The sequence below is a fragment of the Styela clava genome, chromosome 5 (genome assembly GCF_964204865.1).
Source record: "Styela clava chromosome 5, kaStyClav1.hap1.2, whole genome shotgun sequence".
NCBI classification, from domain to species: Eukaryota; Metazoa; Chordata; class Ascidiacea; order Stolidobranchia; family Styelidae; genus Styela; species Styela clava.
Window position 1 is genome coordinate 9,406,147 of NC_135254.1, and position 18,066 is coordinate 9,424,212.

General features: G+C 37.1%; 2 protein-coding genes and 1 pseudogene across 2 annotated transcripts; 1 reads left to right on the forward strand and 2 right to left on the reverse strand.

Annotated features, from left to right (window-relative positions):
* Positions 1-3,658: 3,658 nt before the first annotated feature.
* Positions 3,659-14,885, forward strand: LOC120344829 (protein unc-93 homolog A-like). Its single transcript, XM_039414141.2, has 8 exons — positions 3,659-3,924; positions 4,370-4,519; positions 9,381-9,565; positions 10,272-10,901; positions 11,557-11,724; positions 12,293-12,527; positions 13,268-13,435; positions 13,897-14,885. Exons 1-8 carry the CDS (start codon positions 3,714-3,716, stop codon positions 13,986-13,988), a joined length of 1,839 nt encoding a protein of 612 aa, XP_039270075.2. The 5' UTR covers positions 3,659-3,713; the 3' UTR covers positions 13,989-14,885.
* Positions 5,281-9,004, reverse strand: LOC120344830 (DEP domain-containing protein 1B-like). Its single transcript, XM_039414142.2, has 4 exons — positions 8,792-9,004; positions 7,871-8,077; positions 7,501-7,604; positions 5,281-5,908 (listed from the first exon to the last, which is right to left on the reverse strand). Exons 1-4 carry the CDS (start codon positions 8,852-8,854, stop codon positions 5,836-5,838), a joined length of 447 nt encoding a protein of 148 aa, XP_039270076.2. The 5' UTR covers positions 8,855-9,004; the 3' UTR covers positions 5,281-5,835.
* Positions 14,654-16,857, reverse strand: LOC120344828 (broad substrate specificity ATP-binding cassette transporter ABCG2 pseudogene; annotated as a pseudogene).
* Positions 16,858-18,066: the final 1,209 nt, after the last annotated feature.

The following is an 18,066-nucleotide window of genomic DNA, read 5'->3' on the forward strand; positions in this document are numbered from 1 at the left end:
GGTTTTTGGGTGCTCCTGGAGTATGCGCACCAAGATGTTGCATAACCTGAACCTGGTACACAACCTGAGTTCAGGTTGTGCGCCATCTTGGTGCGCATACTTCAGGACGTCCGATTTTTGAATACTTCGTATTTTCTCGCACAGTATTGTTACGTCATAAATATAGAAGACGCTGGCAATTTTCTAAGCGACTTTAGCAAGGTAAAATTAGAGATGTACTGGTGTATCGGTATCGGCAATATTGGCCATGTGTCGGTATCGGTTAGATTAGGGCCGATATTCTCGATATATTTACCTTTTTGATATGGTCCAGAATGTTTTAAAAGATAAGTTGGAATACTACCTTTTAATTTATTTTTTGTCTGGAGAGATCGTGAGCTATGAGCCATACATGTCCCCACCCCCGCGAAGGAATAGAATTCACCTGTTTTTAGCTATTTATCAGCCAAACTAGCTCAACTAAATTGGCTATTTTCGCTGTCAAATTTTTATATAGACATTTTTAATATTACATAATAATTATGGAGAAATATATCAACACAGCACATAACAAAAAGCAACTAGGCGCCCAGTTTGAAATTATACAGTGGAATTGGAGTCCTTATTAACGACACATGCACTTTTGGCACGGCTAACTGTATGTCGTCAAGTACAACTGTCATTCAGTCCGTCGACATCGATAAACTAAATTCCGACACAATTATCCCTCTACGCAGGTATTAGTTTTAATTTTGTTTAACTACACAATTTCTTTATAGATATTTTGCCTTGACCGTCTATAGACTGTCTCAAAATATATGATAGCAATTGTAAAATATTATTAAATAGTAAAGTAAAAAAACATCCTCGACGGTTTTCATAGGTAGGCCTGCTTCTTGTCGGTGCTGATTGCTTTCTTTCATTTATTGCAACGACGATTACGATTAACCTCAAAATAAAATATTTGTAAAATGCCTTAAATTGGAACGTAAGACGGCGACGATATTCTTTTAAACACGAATAACGATATTCGAAGGTCGCGATATTAACATTAAATTCGAATTGGACATCCCAGCTTATGATTTTTCTAATTGAACACCGAGATTATTGCACCACTGTACAATGAATCTTAATCAGTTAAAGCATCTGAATACCAAACATCAATTTCATATTATGTGATATATCTCTTTTATTCGATCTGAAATAATGTGTACTATGAACAACGTTCAAAGACCATCGTTTTAACCCATCTACCCTACACAGCACACCTAATTAAGTAATAATTACTTATATCGGTATCGGTAGTATCGGCCTTTTTGTATTATCGGCGATTTTATCTGGTATCGGATCGGTATCGCGACAAAAGTGGTATCTGTACATTTCTAGGTAAAATCACGGATGTACATGTGGCAATATTCGAAGTTATTGTTTTGCCTTCGTCTTAAAGATATTCCCATTTGTATACAGACATAAAATTATAGATTGCAATCTTTATTATATATTATCATATATTTTAATTGCCTTCCCTGTGATCTTAAATGTTAAACAAAATGCACAATAGTAAAAGGGGTGCGTGCGGTGGGAAACGATGCTCGCGTTTATGGTGTATGTAACGTATTGAGCTAACGGATTTTTTATATAAGGATTCATAACACAACCGATACTTTCAATTATTAATTATGCTACCAATGCCCCATTTGCTAAGTAAACGAACTTATCTCTTTATGGGTATGCTGGCTGTCTCAATTGCCTTGGTATGTCTCGTAAGTACATACATACGAATTGCGAAACAACTTTGTCTCTGATAACGAAAGTAATTGCACAATAATAGGCAGTGAACTGTATTTGCAGACTGATAAAAGACTTTCAGTAATAACTGAATTTTCGGAAATATTAATATGATAGCGCGTGTGTGTTATGGATGGGCACAAGTGTTAAATCCAAACGTGACCAAGGCCTGACTATGTTCGGTGCCACTTTGCGATCTCAGCGTCATAAAGCTACTTTGGTTCGTCATCACTATCAACAATTGGTACCTATTTTTAAAAGAGGGGGGGTTCCGAAATTTGTAATTGACAAGTTAGAGTTAGACCGTAACAGCTAGCGAGTCCGGAAAACGTGGTATTTCAAGAGTCTTCAGGGTTTAAGAAGCGTTAATGGCTACGGAAAATTGCTGTTTAATACAGAAAAATGATTATTTTTACTTATCAAAGAAGGGGTTCCCGACTTGCAACCCCCATCGACTTGGGTACGCTGCTGTTTGGAGGTAACGAGTTTGGGAAACACTGGTATAGATGTTTTCATGGTTATATAGAAACCTGAACTGTGCCCATTTGGTATGCGATGTCAGCGGTTGTGTGATCTCAGTGATCTTAGTATTAACCTAAGCCAAACTCAACGATAGCAGACTGAGGAACTGAATTCTATGAGCAGTGGAACCTCCTGCAGTATGCGCACTAAGAGGGCGCACAACCTGAACTCAGGTTGTGTACCCGGTTAGGGTTCAGGTTGTGCGACATATTGGGGCGCATTCTTCAGGAGTACCGAGCGATGATCTCACCTCATAAAGACATTCTCATAGAATTCATGCTTTGGTTAATATTAAAATCACTGAGATTGCATACCGAAGTGGAACCCCGTATTCTTTACGTATTTTTGATATTGCATTGAATAAACTCGCCGCCCAATTTTATAATCGACGATATATATAGATAAACCAGATGGCCATAAGTGCAAATTAGATTCTGTTCGTTAATTGTATATCAGCATTCGATCTTGTATTTCTGTGATGTCACGCTTTGATGCGCTCGAAAATACGAACAGACTTGAGTATGAGGAAGTTTAACAGCGAACAAATGAACGTGAATGACTGCACGTTGCAGAGATGCAAAATTTCAATATCAGATATTAAAAAAAGCAGAGAAGTTTCACAAAGATAGTTAAGTTTATAGTAAAAGTTTAAAATTATGTGGGTTGTTGCGATATTATTGAGAGATAAATCTAGTTTAGGGTTGCAGAAAGCCCCCGCGAAAATCTCAATCTCACATTTTGGCATTAGTGGCGGGCTTTCTACAAAATATGCAAAGATTTTCGGATGAAATTTCGTGTTATCATTTTAAAACAGTCTCTGCTGTATAGTTTGATATTAGACACCTTTGCTAGTAAATTACTGTGCGACAAAGCTTGAAACTGATTTACAACTACGTAATTTTTATACCTAGTAATATTTTACCTTTGTAAACCAATAAAAGCCGTTGTTCAATAGGTTTCCATATGCTATATCTATATTCTACTTTCGGCGCTTCAGTACATTTGATATTTATATAGGTATGCATTTATTGTTTACTTGGTTTGAAAAAATGAAATAAACTCTCTCTCTCACTAGTAGGCTACTCAGCTTTCGGTTCTTTCAAAAAACACCAAAACTAACGTATTTTCTCAAGAACAGTTCACGATACGTTTTATGACATCATAATGATGTAAGCTTGACAAAAAAAATTGAAAAACAATCGAGATTATTTTGGGAATTTTTCACAAAAAATTAACAATCAAAATAAACTGACACAGAAATTCACAATTGTCACGTAAATATGCATAATAATTTTATTGTTCCAATTTCCAAGAATTTAGCAGCTTTTTCATGTCAATCCCTGTATTTTGTTTTGTTCATATCAGTCCAACTTCTAGCCATATATATATATAACCATTCCTAGTTAGTTCTTTCCAAGTAGACCATGCCTCAAGACAGCTGCTGCAGTGATCAAGATGTAGGAAGTATTGCCAAAGATGAGAACAATAATAAGAGCAGAGAAAAGGTTTTTAAAAAAGCTCGTCGAAAGATTAAAATGTTGTTTTATTGGCAAACCTTCGGACTTGTTCTTGGTTTATCATCCGTACTTTCTGTACAGATGTTGCAAACAAGTATTAACATCAAAAATCAAGTAGGTAAGATCAACTAACTATTCTAACGCTCTAATCAGTGGTTCTCAACCTTTTTTCTTTCGATGCCCATTTTCGTTGCCCAAAAATTCTTGTGGCCGATCAACATTTTGCTGCAAATGAAAAACTACGAGAAAAACAAAATCTTATTGCAAAAATGGACACCTTTGTTGAAAACGCGGAATGCGCGGATAGTTATGTGCGAGAGGATTGCTGGGATTCTCGCCTAGGGTGGTTCATGTAACCGCTGGTCGGCTACGACTTTCTCCACCATCAAATCCATGCTCCCGAAAACAAATAACTAACTAATCCCATACCGGACTGGTAATCGGTCGAGAGGCCGTGGTTTGCCATATGGTTAAGCCGTCTTATCGGCTTTCTTCTCCCCCAGGATAAATATGTAAATCCTATCCTATATTCTAGTGCTAATGTTTTATGCTTTTATTTTTAGGTTCTATATCCGTGACAGCCGGCTTCTTGACGTCGATATTTTTTTGCCTATTTGTTTGTCCAACTCTACTCCACACGATTGGTCCCACAGCAAGTCTCATTTTATCAGAAGCATGCTACCTGATATATTGCCTGTCAAATTTTTACCCAGGTACGTGGGACAAATGAATTAATTGATCAAATATTTTAAACGGTGCTTCCATTTGTACAAGTTAGTGATGCCCGCTCGGAACTCCTGTAGTATGCGAACCAAGATGGCGGACACCGGAGCGTAGTATGTATACCAGGTTAGGCCATAATTTAAGGTACAAATACTACGGGAGTTTTACCTCCAATTTTCCTTATTTTAGTTCTATTACGAGTTCGGGGACTAGCCAAGTGACTCGCGTAGTATTTATATCTGACATTATGGCCGTACCCTAACCTGGTACACATATTACGGGAGTACCCGAATTTCGAGTCATCGCGTATAATTTTAGTAATTATTTGCCTCAAGACGCTTTGTATACCATGTTCAGACTAAAATTGGGACCTCAGAATCGGTGTAAAAATGTGAGTATGCGATAACAAAATAAGATTATGGATAATAAGTTTATGAATAATTTTTATCGTACAGACACATACTGAATGATTCTATCAATGTTTAGAATATACATTCAAAATTACGTTCGTTCAGTTTCTATCCATTTTCCAAAACATTTGAGGCAATCGCCCGAATCGAGGCATCTGAGCTAAATGACTCATTTGGAACTCATACTCGGCTAACTACCTAAATCTCATGGCCTAAAAATTTCGTTCGAATCTGTGGAAAAGAGAAGGAATCCGGCGAGATACAATATAGAGCGTCGATTATTGTTTTATTCAAAAAATAGAAAAATCACTATCTTGTTGTAGCAATAAGTGTTGTCGAAAACATGACAAAATCCTAGTTTGATTTGTGGAATAACATAGGATTAACTTGAGATGAAGAATTTCATCTCATAGCGACAATGATGACTTGTATTTACCTGCTACTCGTAAGTTAAATGTCGTTTAGGAAATCTGTTATTTTCAACTCGGAAGTATCGACTCAAACTACAAAGTTTGAGTCGATTGAACTAGGCTCGAATGACCCGTGACTTGACTTGCAACTCTGCTTTTAGGGGTTTCTACGCAACACTAGTTAAAACTTTGTTGCAAACAAGATATGTATAACATTTTCTGACAAGTCTTTGACATAACATCCTTATATAAATTTCAACGAAGCTATCTTCTCGCAAGTCGAGAGGCCATGTTTTAATTAAAGTTGAAGGATACTTCGTTAATTAGTAAATAGACAGCAATATGAGGTGACACATACAATAACACAATGTCGTCCAATGTTTAGTATAAAATTTGAAAATGTTCGCTGCTTTGTTCGGATACCATCAATTAATTATGCTCCATTTGATCACGCTTCCGTCTATGAATGATCATAAAATAATTATATCAATATCGATCCCGAAGTAAACTGCGAAACCATTCTGACTTTCGTCTCTGAGTCGAATTGGGCATCGGAAATCTGAAACATTAAAGATGTTGTGTCAAGCTAGCATGGAGATACTGAGGGTTTATTATACTCTCAGCCATATTTGTATGAATAAAAATTTCAGCCAATATCTCGAAAAGTAAGGAAGTCGTGGAATTTGGAATAGCATCGAGAGTTCACAGAAGTATCAATTTCAACCAATTTGAGTCTATATATGTACAGCGATACCCTGGTAGTCGACCTTAATCTGTTCCAGAATGGGGTTCGACTACCGATTTGTTCGAGTACCGAATTTTATTTTTGCCATAAGAAACAATGGTAATTATTTTAATTCGTTCTTACGCATTTCAAAATATTTACAAAACCTAAAGAACAAAGATTATATAAATGCGTATATGATTAAGATTAAACAGTACCCCCGAAGTATGTGAACCAAGATGGCGGACACCGGAACGTAGTATGTGTACCAGGTTAGGGCTAGGCCATAATTTCAAGTACATATACTACAGGAGTCACTTGGCTAGTCCCCTAACTCCTAATAGAACTAAGATAAGAAAACTTGCAAAAAAAACTATGGCCCAACCCTAACCTGGTACACATACCACGTTCCGGTGTCCGCCATCTTGGTTCACATACTTCGGGAGTACCGATTAAACATAATAACGAGAAAATATAAAAAGTTTTGTATAAGTTACTATACGTCTGAGCAAATTTCTGTGGGTTCTATGGGATTCGTTTATTGTGTGCGATGACGTCATCAAAAATTGTACACCTTGTGGTGGTTCCGCTTCCGCGATAGTCGTGAAGATTGCAGTACTGGTATTCTACTGTGACATATTGCATACCTGTATTATCTCGTTTTGGTCTTCGTGTTCATATATTTGCAGGCTTGTCCATGAGAATGGGATTCCCATGGGAAACGTCCCATGGGATGGGATACCACACATTTGTATTTACCATGGGACACGGAAACCGTATGATTTTCGGGGAAATAATGGTAAAACATTTCGTTATGGACTTCGTGTCCATATATTTGAGCATAGCTCTCTTGTTAGTTATAAAGAGCAGAATATATTCAGCATTTACAGTATACTTCGTGGAGGGGCTGATGGGCGCATGTATAATACGTATGAATATAAAGTTAACAAAGTCCGTAAATTTTGTTGTTTTTCATGTCTCTTCGTTCATGTAGTCCTATTTATTAGACGCTAAGCCTAAATTTAACAATTTTTATTGAATTTTATTCTAATGGGAATCCCATTGGATGGGATGGCACAGGCATAATTGCTATGAGATGATAATGGGACAGAAAAATATGTCCCATGGACAAGCCTGTATATTTGCGGAATCGCTCTCTCGTTTAATGTTCAAGAGGCAGCCGAGATGCGCGGTTGGGTTAACGTCATCTCACTCGCAAGCGAGCTCGGGTGCGCGAGCACCAAATTTCGTTCGAGTACTGCAGCATTTTTAATTAGAAGTTTTTGGTCGACTTATCGTTCGAGTATCGAGTGGTTCGAATATCAAGGTATCAATGTATACTTAATTATAAGCGAGAAGCTTTACAGCAACGTTTTTTTTTATTTGCTCATTTTTCCAGTCAAAGCATTTAATTTAAAATATATAACCTGTAAAACTTTTTTGGCAAAAAACGAAATTTTCTCTTTTTCCACCTGCCTTTTACATCCTCAATCAAGTGAGATTGCAGAAAACTGTTCAGTAGTTCAAGAGCCTGTACAAAAAAAATTCATGTAACAAAAACTGAAATTTGATTTTGTAAAAATAGGTAACTATAACAGCCCGAAACGAAAAATAAAAGTTTTTAAAGTAAAGCAGTTTCTCGTGTAGAGCATTATTTGGATTGGAAATATGCAAAATCTAAATTAGTCGCTCAGACGAGGTATTAAATTGGGGGTTAACGACAATTTGAAGTATTCTTATGGTGAATGTCGAAATTGCGACCAGCTATCATGAGACTTCTTTTGATGTATATCGTACCTCGTAAAATGTAGGTCTTTCATTGATGAATTCACAGTTGTCCACGACAGAGATCATCGCTAGGACGGCGGACGTCCCGGTGAAACAGCCTTCAATAGATTTCAAATATCGTTTGTATGTCTCAGTTTTCACAGAAGCAAAAAACAGAGCGAATAATATACAGCCAGGAATTGTTTCATTCCGTTCTATTCGAGTATCCGTAGCCTCCTAGAATGTAAATAAATTACTTTTAGATTTATCGCCACTGTTGCAGTGTGAACCACAAAATCAGCACCCAGGGTGGAGAAGGTTTTTGAACCAGGGGCCAAATTTTGCCCACTTAGACTGGGAGACCATGTATGTATGACGTAAAAAGTTACATTTTATGAACAATATTTACAGTGTTACAAAGCAAAGGTGGAAAACAATAAGCCTCGTGCCAAAACTAAATTTAACCGCAATCTCACACATATTCCTTGAGCAATTTTAGCTGAAACATCAAAATTAAATTTCAGTTTGGTCGTGGCAGCATCAGGCGGGCCAGATTGAATTACTCAACAAGCCGGATTTGGCCCGCGGGCCGTACTTTGCCCATGTCTGATCTAGGGCATTTGGAACATACTTAGAGAACATTACTTCCTAGCGTACTAAAACCTTTGGCTAAACTTAATGAGTTTTCGTCAAAGTGATTAAGGCTGTTAAAAAATGACAAAATTTTATTCGGAAACTCAGGACGTATTTAGGTTTAATAAGCGTTCTTCAAAGTCTATTATGGAAGGCTTACATACGCCAAACTTTTTGTTATCGATTTTATTTTTTTTTGGCGTTCGAATCCGAAGTCTCGCTTTTCTTAACCTTCGAAAAAAATCGTAATTCGATGTATATATATATATATATATCGTTTTTTGATATATTTACAAAAAAGTATAATAGCTATCTCACCTCATTGTGTTGTGAACTTGTAGGCTCCATGCACGTTCTATTTTCCAATGTCTTGTAGCGCATATTCGAGTTCTGATGCAATTCTGAGACTACACGAACACGTATTTCGCTCAATATTTATCTACCGCGGCTCTGCGATGCTGCTGTTATATATATATATTTATTGCTTGTGCTATTTTCGTAAGAGACATGTCCTGATTCAAATGCAGTCACGAATTATAAATGCAAATTAGTCGACAAACAGTAATAATTAACACACTAAGCTTATTTTCCTATTTTCAGCGTATTTCTATTTTGCGCGGATTTTGCTTTTCGAACATCTCAAGGTCCGTGTTTGTTTTGACCGCTCGCAATCGAAAAAGCAGCCGTGGTTGGTTTCAGGCACGTTCTACATAATGAACACTAAAAAACAAAAAACATAATGAGCTAGCTAATAGACTAAGGGGGAGTATTATGTGATCGAATGTCATCCGTGCAATCCATTAAATCGAAAAAATTAACTCCAATCCACGTAATTCAAACGCGTTGAAAATTTATACGCACATAATTGACAAGAATCTTCCAAATGTATATTTTTAATTTTCTACAGAATTGTACGTTTTGGTTCCTGGTGGGATTATATGTGGCATAGGTCGTGCTTTGTTTGTTCCTTCTTACACTATGTTGATTATCAGACTTGCTCATCACTGTGCAGAATACAGTAAATCAAGACAATATAACTACTATTTTGATCAATTTCAAAGTCGTTTTTATTGTCTCAATGAATTGGTACAGGTAAGGGAAATCCTCGTGAACCAGAATAATATTATTATTGTAGAATATGTCACTTTAATTGCTAAAAGAATTGTGGCGAATATCAAGGTGTGTCAGATACGGAGAAAAATGCAGAAATTTTTTGTTCAGATATTGAGCTCCGCAGGACTCGAAAAATGAAATTATCCACAATATAGTTGTTTTACTACAAGGTCGATGGACTTGTTGTGTATGTTAATCTGTTTTTGATCCCCTACACGAATTTATCTCTTCTTGATGACCGCCCCTCGATTTCCTAAATAGTCGAGTGTATACAAATATCAACCCATCAAGATATATCAAATAATATTTTACGCCATATTACCGCTGCCTAGATTTTTGGTTCACAGTATTAATTGAACGCATTATAACACTAAGTTTCATTTAGATTTTTTTCATTGAGGAGTTCTTCAGAGAAAGTCCTAAATCCTAAATTAAATATTAAATAATTTTTATGTAATAGGCGTGAATTGTTGACTCTTTTTTGTCTGCAATTTTGCGCCCATACCATCATTTCTGCCAAACACATGCAATAAGGAATATTGTGTATTAACTACTTTTCATGACAAGGATTAGATAGATCCTTAAGAAAAACAAAAGATGTGTCCAAATCCTATAGAATATGGATCATGGTCACATCTTTCTTTTCCCCTCTTGAAGTCAATATTATTGAATTCGTTTCATACAGATCATTGGAAACGGACTTTCCTATGCAATTTTATACAGTACGTCACGCCAATCTCAAGACAAAGTCTATGCAAACATCAAAGATAATTTTACTTCAGCAAACATTACTGCAGACACCGACAAGTATTATCAGCATTGCGGAGCAAACGATTGTCAAGAGTTAGCCGTTGTTCAAGACAATATCGATCAATACATTCCTCCTAACAAAGCCAGTCTGTATATATTTATATCAGTTGCTGCACTTCTAGCAGTATTTGCTATTATTACTCATTGGGTCATTTATCCTGGTGTAGGACCTTTCAGTGAAAAACTTGCAAACATAAAAACAATGGTCGAGAAAGAAGTCGTTCTTGACCACAACTCTTTCAATTGTAAGGATTCCAAAGACATGGTGTTTCTCCTGTCGGCAAAGATCAAGTCCAGCCTACTTCCCGATTCATTTTATGTCGGTTTACCAAACAAAAATGCAAATCCGAGTGACGAAATGCTGGGAGATAGGGAAAAATATACTATATCGACCAGTATCGATGCAAATGACAACATGGCGTTGTGTCAACAAAATAACTTATTAGAAAAAGGAGACATGGAATACGTGGAACTAAAACAAAGAGAATTTAAAACGGAATCAGAGGTATATTTTACTACTTGCAGAAATCAAATTTCAGTAAATTTTCTTTTTTTTCCCTTAAAGTTTCAAATGAAGTATACGAAGCACAGTACAAGTTTCGCAATAAAGAGTAAATATCAAGTTAATATTCGACTCGGGCACTGGAAAAGAACTATTTTTACATGTATTGTATAAATGGATGGTTACGAATATATCTATACGCAATATGTAGGATCATTTCTTCACATTAACTTATTCTTGTTGCTGCACACAAATAAAGTCAGTATCGCGATCCCCACTCTGGCGAAGACAATATTTGATTTTGCATCAAGTTTTCGAAAATATATTCCCTTTGTTAAATGTGTGCGTGTAGTATCAAAGTATATGGCGCTTTTGACAATTTAAGTATTTGGTACTCCCGTAGTATGTGTACCAGGTTGAGGTTAGGCAATAATTTTATTCCGATTTTCGTTATTTTGATTCTATTACGAGTTCGGGGACTGTCTGTGTTAGCCAGGTAAATATACCCCTCCCCCATAGGCTTCCGTCCCTTTACACAACTTAATTAGTCACCTCCATATTGATACACATACCACACACTTCTGGAGCGCCTCATTTTCTACGCTGATTTTCTTCTCGGATATAATAAAATTTTATATTTGTTTTACTTGGTTTACAGAAAACGTCAAATAGATACAGAAAAACCTTGAAGTTGACACTTCTTCTATTCATGACACCACGTTCATTATTACTCAGTGTCTCGACCCTTCATCACGGTATGATGTTGGGTTTCGTGTTCGCAGACCTCACTAGAGCATACGCTTCGTGCGTGGCTGGGGTGCAATGTGTAAGTATTATTATTTATAAAATAATATACCACCTCACAAAATGGCCTACCGGAAGTATGTGAACCAAGATGGCGGACTCCGGACCTTAGTATGTGTACCAGGTTAGGGTTAGGCCATAATTTCAGGTACAAATACTACGGGAGTCAATTGGTTAGTCCCCTCGTAATATAACTAAAATAAGGAAAATGGGAATAAAATTATGGCCTAACCTGGTACACATACTACGTTCCGGTGTCCGCCATACTTCCACATACTTCGGGAATACCCACAAAATAACATTTCCAACTCACTTATTGGCTTGTAACTATATTTTTAATGTAAAGATAACAACCATTGTTAGAGATCGGTGTATTAGAATACTGTGCAGTGGGTAAATGCGATTTACTATTACGACAAATTTGTGGTTGTTAAGGATTGAATAATTTTTTCAACATGAACTTTTTTCCAGTTTATTTCATATTCCAGTATTATGTTGTTATTCTGCATGTATTATTATTTTATGTTTGCACTCTTCACCAAACAAAGCCCGATTCTCGTTTCCAGAAATGAATTATGTTACATTCACAGACCGGTGCGTTTGCAGCAACATTTGGTGTAGCTGGAATGATATCTGCTTTGGCCTATGGAAAACTGATTTTATATATTGGGCGACATCTCATGTATTGCCTTTCAACGTTACTTGAACTCGCAGTCTATGCAATTTGTTACTTTTGGGTTCCTCACAATGAGACACTCGGAACAGTATTCGCTATGTTTATTGGAATCGGGATTGTAAATGGACTATTTCGTCAGAACATTATAGGTATATATATATTCTTCTATAAAAATGCTGTTAATACGGAATCGAAATTATCTCACACTTACAGAATAAGCATGGAGAGGTCCGTTCGATTGTCAGAACAACGTGATTTCCTAGTATTGATATAGCACAGGGGTGTGTAACATGTGACCCTCAAGGAAAAATTGTGCGGCCCGCGTAGAAATGCCAATTTTGAATGATGTGCGGTCCGAGAAACGAGTTTTCAATTTAATTTGATACTTGCAAGTAATTCCAATCCATTTGCACTGAGAAGCCAATACCTGAGTCCAATTTATTATCTATGCAATTACAATGCCTTAATAACAGCTAGGTTGTCCAAACAACGCATGTCACAAGATCAATAACCAAAATTTTTGAGCTTGCAACTACTGGATAGACTATGTTGTATAAAGTTGAGGCCCGCGGTTTCACCCAGTTATTTCTTCCTAACCATCCTGTATTAAAAGTTGCGCACCCCTGATATAGCAGCAGGGTCGTAGCCGGAAATTTCAATCTACGAAAAATTGCAATGTATGATACAGAAGAATGCTTTTATTTTTTTTTTACATTTCAATAATGGCGGGGAGGGGGTCCGACCCCCAAGAAAAACCCCTGTATATCAGGTCACACCCTAACCCTGGCATGATCTCTAAATACCGATATCTTTCCACATTTGATAGATAGGGCCTTCTAAGAAGTTCTTTACCCGTTCAACGAGTTAATGTCAACAATTAAACTTACAGCTGCGTACACCATCCATTTTCCAAGGAGTAAAAGTATAGCTTTAAGCGTATTCAACGTCTGGATGATGGGAGGAATGGGACTTCAATACGCAATGACAACGTTCATGTGTGTTCAAGACAAAATATATACACAAGTAGCCGTGACTGTAGCCGGATTCCTGTTTTACGGTAAGCGTCGTGAACTGTTCAGTAGTGAGATTTAGACTATAAAGTAGTAGATCCTCCCTACGCGAGACACGTTACGATTCAAAGTTGTCATATTAATTGTAAGAGCATGTGATAAATTTCGATTTTCCTATTCTGTTTTTTGGAGTCACTTTAATTTTCTTCCACTTTTGTTAGGATGTCAAATCAATATAAATTTGGGCGCTCCAGAAGTATGTGCATGAGGGCAACTAATTTTGTTCGCCTACTTTACATCAAGTTGTATAAAGGGACTGACAGCAGAGGTTATATTCACTTGGCTAACACATACAGTACCCGAACTCGTAATAGAACTAAAGGAAAAAAAATCGGAATAAAATTATGGCATAACCCTAACCTGGTACACACACTAAGGGAGTACCCATATTTATACTATGAAATACTGCGACGTGTCTGATTTTTATTCTTACTTCATTTCTTTATAGCAATCGCCGAGGTATTGAGAGTGAGAGAAAATAAAAGAAGAACTTTCGACATCGCCACAACGGAGCAAAATAAATTTTCTATTTCCTGTTAGTTTTTTAAACGCACGATCCATCAATGCATGACCTTTCCTAAAATTATGAGAGAATCGAAGCTAAACATTAAAGATTCCACGTTGCTCATTGCAGTATGAAAATAACCACCGCAAATAAGAGATTTTAAAAAAGTGACACACGCGAAATTTGATTGTGATTCTTCAACAGTTTATCTAAAGTTGCAGCTGTGATTATTTGTAGAACTACCACTTGAAGTGGTGCACCACAGGAAGTGGTTCTGTTGACGAGTTACTATTCACCGTGTTTCCCAAGAACAACACCTGACACCCCCTAAAATAAGACCTAATCGAAAGCGAGAAATTTTTTGACCCGGTCGATAGCAAGAAATCTCTCCTACAAGTTTTAAATGATTGATCATTATTGAATAATCCATGTTTAGCAGTTTTATCAAATGAAATGTGTTATTTATAATTAAATGGAAATCGGTTTTCTTTTTTTTATATTTAAAAAATTCGTAATTCTCTACTTTATAGTTTTGTTGATGATAAATGAAAAGAAATGACATCCCTCCAAAATAAACCCTAGTGTTATTTTCGAAAGAAAATTGAAATAAAACCCGTCTTGTTTACGGGGAAACACGGTAGGCCTACTACTAACCCCTGCTCTAATCAAATATTGCATCCTTCGCTCACTAAAAAGAAAATCAGCATAAAGTAATTGTATTTGTCAAAAAATGGAAGCCAATAATGAACAACGTGTATGATACAAGGCATGAAACAAAATATAACGGTTTATAAGGAACTTCCATTATCAAATCTTGGCATCTAGTGGTAGGACTAGATATTATTTCTTAATCGGAATTATGAGTAGGTTTTTACTCGAGTTAGTTGAATGTAGGTTAAGCAGAACAGACCCACAACAAAACAGGACAAAGCTACGTGATTTTGCCACATATCCCAATCTGTAATATCTGCGGCACTGGTTCCAATTGCTAAACTCGTATGAAGGAATTCTTCTCCTTTGACTGTCACACACACAGTACCGTTGTCGTACTTGGTCATATTGCTGTAAGGAACCGAACCAAATGAACTAGACATTTCAAGTGATGTTATGTTGTTGCAGGAGGTAAAAACGCGGCCTCGCATTTCATTTATGCTCAATGCTACTAGACTGTAACGTGCTACGCTGAGATACTTCAGCCACGATAACCAAGGCATCACACTATCAACGTTGATTAGAAGTCCAGAAAAGATGATGGTGAAAATAAATGTAAGTACCATAACTAACTGGCCCACGGGGGGCTGAAAGGTTGACGAGTAAAAAAGGCCGATGCCAACTGCAGAATACCCTGCCAATACCACCGTCAATAAAAATACAAAAAATGTTCCCGGGTCTGCTTTAAATCCAACCATCCAATATGTTATCGAGCAAAATATGATCGGGGATATGGTTCTCAACGGAATTAGATCAGCAAGAACTTTTGCTATAAAATAAGCAAAGACACTGTAGTATCCGGAAACGTGTTCGTGGATGAAAATTTCCCTCTCCTTGATGAAGTTATCAATAACCAATGTAGCACCAAAAAGAAGATTTGTGGAAATAAAGAACAGAACTCCTAAACGATTTTGTACCCCTTTGTCGGGACTGTCGTCAACCTGATAATACAACAATCCAAAAGCTAGTCCAATCAGCACATTAACAACCATGTTTCCAATAAGTGATTGTGGATTGCGTACCATATTCTGCCCTGTTCGTTTCAGTAAAACGCCGAACTGATGGAAAGTGCCGGTAGAATACATGCGACCCGAAACTACTTTGACAGTTGCAGATGATTCCTCGATTTTGTCCAGCTCTTCCTGTTGTCCCTGTGCCTTTTCTCGTTTTTGGTATGCCTTCTTTAACTCTACTGTCAAATCCTTTTCTTTTGTGTCGGAGTTTTCAGCACTAGACGTGGATTTAGCGTGATGTCCGTTTAAAACATCGAGAAAAAAGTCAGCCGGATTGTCATGCATTTCACAAATATATCCAAGGCACTCAAAAAATGCTAGCGCGTCTTCATTGGGGCCGTGATAAACAAGGTTTCCTTTGGACAGTAGTGTGAGAGTATCGAGTAGCTTGTAGATACTGTAGCGTGGTTGGTGAATAGAGCACACGATTGTGTGTCCTTGTCGACCGAGTTTCTTGAGAAGCATCATGACTGACCAAGCGGTTGCAGCGTCCAGGCCAGTGGTTGGTTCATCCAAGAAAAGTATTTTAGGTTCCAAAATGAGCTCTAGAGCAATAGAAGTTCTTTTTTTCTCTCCTCCAGAGATGCCACGTATGATATCATTGCCAATCTTTGTGTCAGCACAAGAACTCAAACCAAGATCTTCTATTATTTTCTCAATTTTTTCTTCCTTCTCCACTCGGGAGACTGTTGTCGGCATTCTCAAATTTGCGCTGAACCATAGAGATTCTCGAACCGAAATAGTCGCAACCATCAAGTCATTTTGAGTTACGTAACCACTGTAATTTCGGAAATTTCTGGGTATGGGTTGTCCATCTATGAGAACGTTTCCTTCACACCAGGCGGGATCTTTTCTATTAGCCAAAACATCCAATAAAGACGATTTTCCACTTCCAGTAGAACCCATGATAGCATTCAGACCAGGCCGCATAATGCCACTGACATCGTCAAGAATTGCCTTCTTTTCAACATCACGACAAGGACCACAGCAAGATTTGCGCAAATCAACGGTATACTTGATATGATGAAAACTCATAACTGAGCCTTGAATTTGGGTTTTATCTTCGTTGCGTGGAGCTGAAGATACCACACTAATATTTTCAATCACAACATCCGACCCATTACTTGGCTCTTCGGGTACTGATATTATCTCAGACATATTTATTATTATAGAACAAAGCTAGATAGATTAAAAAAGTACGGAATGTTTATTGTTGGTTGTATTGACTATTCAAGAGTTACGTACGAGAACTTTGTACAATTTTATTCATCAAAAATCTCTACAGCAAATCAGCAATTACGCGACTTTAATTTTCAAAAAAGAAGATTTGAGTCAAACAGGATTATTTGATTCAAGCTCCGAGGTAAGCTCCAAGATCTGAATCGCCAGTGATTTAAAAGCGTTTTGGGATCCTGTGCCATGTTTTGATAACTTACTACCCTACTTTCAGATTACCGCTGAATCTTTCCCGTTACTCTGCGAGATGCTACATTCACCCCAGTTATAGAAGGTTATCAGGCTATAGCATACATTTGAGCGTAGTGTTTCAATAGTCATAGGCGAATCAGCGACCTGGCGCCATGGATCTACAATCGAACATCAATATTGAAAGTTCTGTCTATTATTTATTAATCCATTAGGAAAGGTACTTGAAATTCACCAGACAACCTTATTCGGAGATCTGCTAACCGCTTCTACCCTAAAAGGTTCCACCTTCACATCAGCATTCGTTGTTTACGCTTTGGAAAAACGACGACAATCTAAAAGTCGATCGTCCAAATATAATAATTAATCAACCACTAATTACGACGCGTTCTATCAGCACTCTTGTCTCATCAGTCGAGTTAGTTGTGTTATTTACTTACAAATTTCTACAAAAGAGAAACCTCAATTTTCTGCATACCGGAGAAACTGGGCTGCAAAATCGCAAAAACATGCAACAACATTCAAGTTATGTAAAACAATAATATTGTCGCCTCCGCCATTGAATCTGTGTGTCCTGGGATTATCTTATACGATATCTATCTGTACTTAACCTTTATCCGCCAAACGGAAAAAACGTTAGTTTCTCCTGTTTTGCAAAAAACTGATGCGCGTTAAAGACTGGTCATAGATAATAATTATTTAACACTTCCTAGGTTTTTGTGGCCACAGATCAAAACAAAACAATAACCTCGGGCGCTACGGTGTAGCCGTCGCTCGTGGATCCTTGGCCTTTTATCCAAATAAGGCTTATAAAGCATATACACATTAGTTCCATCTGAGAATAATTAATGAATTTTTTTATTAAACTTCCAAAGTTGCATAGTCTATTGTCTGTACATTGAACAGTTGATTTACACACCCTTGAAACTAACACCGTCGCGTGGATAATTTTGCACCCATATTT

Coding starts and splice junctions, on each gene's coding strand:
- LOC120344829 (XM_039414141.2), top strand. CDS start 3,714: ATGCCTCAAGACAGCTGCTGCAGTGATCAAGATGTAGGAAGTATTGCC. Junction 3,925..4,369: donor TAACATCAAAAATCAAGTAG/GTAAGATCAACT, acceptor TTTTATTTTTAG/GTTCTATATCCGTGACAGCC. Junction 12,528..13,267: donor ATTTCGTCAGAACATTATAG/GTATATATATAT, acceptor TTAAACTTACAG/CTGCGTACACCATCCATTTT.
- LOC120344830 (XM_039414142.2), bottom strand. CDS start 8,854: ATGCGCTACAAGACATTGGAAAATAGAACGTGCATGGAGCCTACAAGT. Junction 8,078..8,791: donor CAAGTTCACAACACAATGAG/GTGAGATAGCTA, acceptor TTTACATTCTAG/GAGGCTACGGATACTCGAAT. Junction 7,605..7,870: donor AAAGACCTACATTTTACGAG/GTACGATATACA, acceptor TTTTTTGTACAG/GCTCTTGAACTACTGAACAG.